This window comes from Nematolebias whitei, chromosome 3 (genome assembly GCF_014905685.2).
Source record: "Nematolebias whitei isolate Nwh7 chromosome 3, NemWhi1, whole genome shotgun sequence".
NCBI classification, from domain to species: Eukaryota; Metazoa; Chordata; class Actinopteri; order Cyprinodontiformes; family Rivulidae; genus Nematolebias; species Nematolebias whitei.
The window spans coordinates 2,115,504-2,119,711 of NC_056500.1; the positions used below are offsets into that span (position 1 = coordinate 2,115,504).

Sequence of the window (4,208 nt, forward strand, 5' to 3'; positions counted from 1 at the left end):
TCTCCGTCCTGAGGGTCATTAGGGTCTTTGTCTCCCTCCTGAAGGTCTTTAAGTTATTTTTCTCTTGCCCTTCCCTGCTGAGAGTCGTTAAGGTCTTTTTCTCTCGTCCCTTCTTCCTGAAGGTCGTTAAAGTCTTTGTCTCCCTCCTGAAGGTCATTAGTCTTTCTCCCACCTCTCCATCCTGTTGGTCGTTAGGGTCTTTGTTAGCCTGGCTCATAGAGATTTTGGTTTATTACACCAGAATTAAACTGGTCCTTATGTGAATGGGCGGAGTCTGACCTTCCTGTGGCTCCTCCCTTGGTCGGTCTTCTTCTTTGCTCCTCCTCCTTCTTCTTGATCCTGGTCTCCCACAGAGCTTTGATGGAGCTCACTGAGCCACAAGCCACCACTACCACCATGATGATGTCACAGTGCCCAGGTGAACAGGTAGGACGACCTCTGCCCTTTGAGCTGCAGCATCAGAGTCTGGAGGACCATCCTGGATGAGATGATTATTGATCATTGAGCCAAAACAGAGGTTAACTTCCTAATTGGTTGCACCAGTAAACACAGTCCAGAACTTGTGATCTGGTCTATATCTCTCTATTACTTCCCTCCAAAGATCCAGACCTTCCTTTAAAGTGGCCTTGATCAACAGTTGTCCAGGCTTTCTGAAGGTCTTTCACGTTACAGATAAGTTCTAATTGGATCTTTGGGGCGTTTTCTGCAGTCACTGTCACATTGTGTTCCCAAAATACTGAAGGTACCATAATTTGGTAGTATTAGTACTTGGTTTGTTGTTATTGAACTCGTTCTGCAGAGCGTCTGTCCTCACCTTGTCATGCTGCGGCAGTCCTCCATGCTGCGTCCCCTCCTCTGAAACCCGACCTCAGCTCTGTTGGATAATTTTAGACATCAAATCATATGATCCTGCTGACGGTCACATGACCAAGTGTTTGTTCAGCTGAGACACAAGGTTCACCAAAAATCCAGGAAACACAACACAGAAGTTACAAACTGATTTCATGAAGTGAAATATACGTTGATTCACCAAAGTTCATGCTCAATAATCCAACAATGCTCTTCTCAATCAATCAATACTTTTGATTCCCAACAACCAGCCAGCATCCTGTCCCCCATGAGTCATACAGACGACAACCAGCCAACAGTCAGACCACACCGCCCTCAGCTGGTTCTGTGTGTAGTCCACCTGTCCACAGAATCCGTTTCTTTCACTCCAACCTCCACCCATGGGACCAGATCGTAGGTGGACCGAGGCTGGACTGAGCATACCATCAGCAAGAAGCCCAATGTCAACTGTGGGTGTCTGACTGAGACATGTCCTTGAAGACAAGTCCAGATGTCCTCTGTGCCCAGCTGGAATACGGGGGTTCTAGACTCAGTAGAATCCGTCCCGTCAGCTGACTGGACCACTTCAGCATTTAGTTCAGACTTCTAGTTTTGAAAAGGTTCCTGGACCAGGACACAGATCTGCAGACCAGGACTCTGAGTAGAAAGCTAAAAGTGATTCAGTAAAACATTTTTATTTTTCTTAACCTTTATTTTAGCAGGTGGCACATTAGTTTCTTCTTTACAGGGTCGGTCTGGCAGAAGATAGAACGAGGAGCTCTCCAAGGAAAAACTGACCACGGTTACTTTTATTTGTAGCTTCTGTCCAAACTGTTGGAGAATTTTTGGCCCAAAGTTTATGGATGTTTTTAACGTGTGCGGCTGACGATGCTCACTCTGCCCATGAATCATATGTTGGGCTAGCAGAGCTGGATGAGGAGCTGGCACTCCAAGGACGCCTCCTGTCCCGTCTGAGCTCGGCTGAACTGATGAGTAAGAAAAGGAGTGGAGGAGGCAGCTTCTCGTGACTGGACCTCCTGTAGATCTGTGGAACCGGTCCTGAAAATCGGACCTTGCAGTAGATCCCGAGTGCGGCTCCTTTTGAGTGAGATGAAGCGTAAATATTTTTCTCCAACACATACCTGTCCCACACCTCACCTGTCTGACCTTTTAACAAGGCGAGTTCTTGGGGGGAGGAGCTGAAGCTCACTGAACCTGAAGGATTCGGTTCCTGTAAAGAGGAGGGGGCTGACGTATGTTAGGAGAACGACAAAGGAAACACCGGGTTTGTTCATCAGCTTTATTCAGATCTTCCTCTCCAGCCGTCTGAAACTCAGAAAAATAAACTCGGACATTTATCTCTAACAAACATCAGACAAACCGTGTAACATGACGCCATGTGCTTTATACCCAGCAGCCATCAGGAGGAAGACCAGCAGGCTCTTCATCAGGACCGGATCATCTACTGTTTGATGCTTCTGTGATTCTTCTGGTCTTTCTCCAGAACCAGTCACCACCAGAGGGACTGGTTCTGGTGTTTCCAGGTGGAGGATCTGATGGAGGTTTATGGTGGCGACGACGAACTCGGCTCAGTTCTGTTTGGAATCTAAAACCCACAAAGTTCAGGTCAGCCTGGTTCTGGCTCCACCCTGGGAATTTGGCCCCTCCATCCTTCAGCACACAGGCCTCAAACAGAAACAGGAAGTGAAGGAGGCAAGGGGCGGAGCTATGTTTGTGTGTCTCGGTACAGCATCTGGTCCTCCCCGGGGCTGATGGGTAATAACAGTCTATTTAAGGTCCAGAACCATGCACGCCGGGTTCTCCAGGTACTCCCTCCACAGGTTGGAGAAGCGACACATGGTGGCGCCGTCGATGACGCGATGATCTGCTGACCAGCTGACCTTCATGATGTGAGCCCGGACCACCTGACCGTCGGCACCAAATCGAGGCAGAACCTGAACACACAGGTGAGTCCGATTCAAATAACCCAACCACACAAAGTACCAACAGACTGAGGTTAATGCTTTGGTGGACGCTTAATCCAACCGGACTGGTAATCTAACCCAAACCCTGACTTCACCGATCCAGACCGTTGACCTGATTCTGACCCGAACATGACCTTGACCCAGCTGTTCTACCCATCTCTGGTTATCTGTTCAGGCCCTCGCTCAAGCCTCTGTGACAGTGAATCAGATGTTTGGAGCTGACCTGGATCTTTCCCAGCGCTCCGATGGCGACCTCAGGAGGAAGAATGACCGGTTTAGCGTAGGTCCCTCCAATCTGATTCAGACCACAAACACAGGACGATGTTAGAACCACGTTCTGTTCATTAGAGCACCGTGGCGCTGTTCAACTCACTGATCCGATGTTGGACAGAGTAAAGGTTCCCCCGCTGAGCTCGGCGGTACCCAGCTGACCCGCAGCTCCCAGCGCCTGCAGACGGTTCAGCTCCTGAGCGAGCTCGAACACGGTGAGCAGCTGAACGTTCTTCACATTGGGAACCAGCAGCCCCTGAGTGGTGTCCATGGCCAGGCCGATGTTATGGGACGCCTGCAGAACAGAGAACAGCATCATCAACACCTGGACCAGTGGACCTGTTCCACTCCAGAACGAGGCCACACCAGAGGGTTTACCTTGTAGGTGATGTTCTGGCAGCCTTCATCCACAGCTGCGTTCAGGACCGGGAAGTGTAAGAGACTGAGAGACGCCGCCTGGCCAATAAAAGAGCATTATATTTAGCAATAATAATCGATCAGCACCGCCTTACGTCATCCCTGGACCGATCAGGGTGCCTGACCGTCACAAACCTGTGAACTCACCTTTATAAAGAAGGGCATGTAGCTGAGTTTGACACCACGACCCGCGGTGACAGACTGGAGTTCTGACCTCAGAACCACCAGACGGCTCAGATCCACTTCGTCACAGTAACCAAAGTGAGGAATCTTCAGAGCCGCCGACATCGTCTTCACCATGGCTTTGTGAAAACCTGCACAGACACATCAGCTGAGTCCACAGGGACATTTGTGTTCCCCAACAGGTTCTGGTCCACTGAACTGCTCACCTTTGATCGGCTCAATCACATCTGTCGCAGTGAAGGCAGGTCTGGGAGGTTTGGGTGTAGGTCTGAAGGTTCCTGGAGTGCTTATGGACTTGGCAGCAGGAGCTTCGGCGGCAGGGCCTGGAATCTGGACTTCCTGGAAGGAAGGAGCCGGAGGGAGGATGGCTCCTGTCTGTTTGGCCAGGAAGTTCAGGATGTCCTCCTTCAGTATCCGTCCATCCTTTCCTGTCCCCACCACCTCACTGAGCTTTATCTGCGAGTACACATCACTGGTTACACAGGAGGGACATGAGACACACAGGAGGGACATGAGACACACAGG

At 50.2% G+C, this 4,208-nt stretch overlaps 2 protein-coding genes across 2 annotated transcripts in view; both read right to left on the reverse strand.

Annotated features, from left to right (window-relative positions):
• lrrc39 (leucine rich repeat containing 39) overlaps nucleotides 1–876 on the reverse strand; it is a 4,444-nt gene extending 3,568 nt beyond the window's left edge. Inside the window, exons 1-2 of the mRNA XM_037697866.1 lie at nucleotides 815–876; nucleotides 280–478 (exon numbers count right to left, since the gene is read on the reverse strand). Coding sequence (XP_037553794.1) covers nucleotides 280–398 — 119 coding nt within the window. The 5' untranslated portion in view covers nucleotides 399–478; nucleotides 815–876. The remainder of the gene's footprint in view (nucleotides 1–279; nucleotides 479–814) is intronic.
• Nucleotides 877–2,122: 1,246 nt separating this feature from the next.
• The window catches only part of dbt (dihydrolipoamide branched chain transacylase E2), a 4,165-nt gene continuing 2,079 nt past the window's right edge, over nucleotides 2,123–4,208 (reverse strand). Inside the window, exons 6-11 of the mRNA XM_037697865.1 lie at nucleotides 3,890–4,139; nucleotides 3,648–3,814; nucleotides 3,462–3,539; nucleotides 3,187–3,378; nucleotides 3,037–3,108; nucleotides 2,123–2,783 (exon numbers count right to left, since the gene is read on the reverse strand). Of these exons, the coding sequence (XP_037553793.1) occupies nucleotides 2,616–2,783; nucleotides 3,037–3,108; nucleotides 3,187–3,378; nucleotides 3,462–3,539; nucleotides 3,648–3,814; nucleotides 3,890–4,139 (927 nt within the window). The 3' untranslated portion in view covers nucleotides 2,123–2,615. The remainder of the gene's footprint in view (nucleotides 2,784–3,036; nucleotides 3,109–3,186; nucleotides 3,379–3,461; nucleotides 3,540–3,647; nucleotides 3,815–3,889; nucleotides 4,140–4,208) is intronic.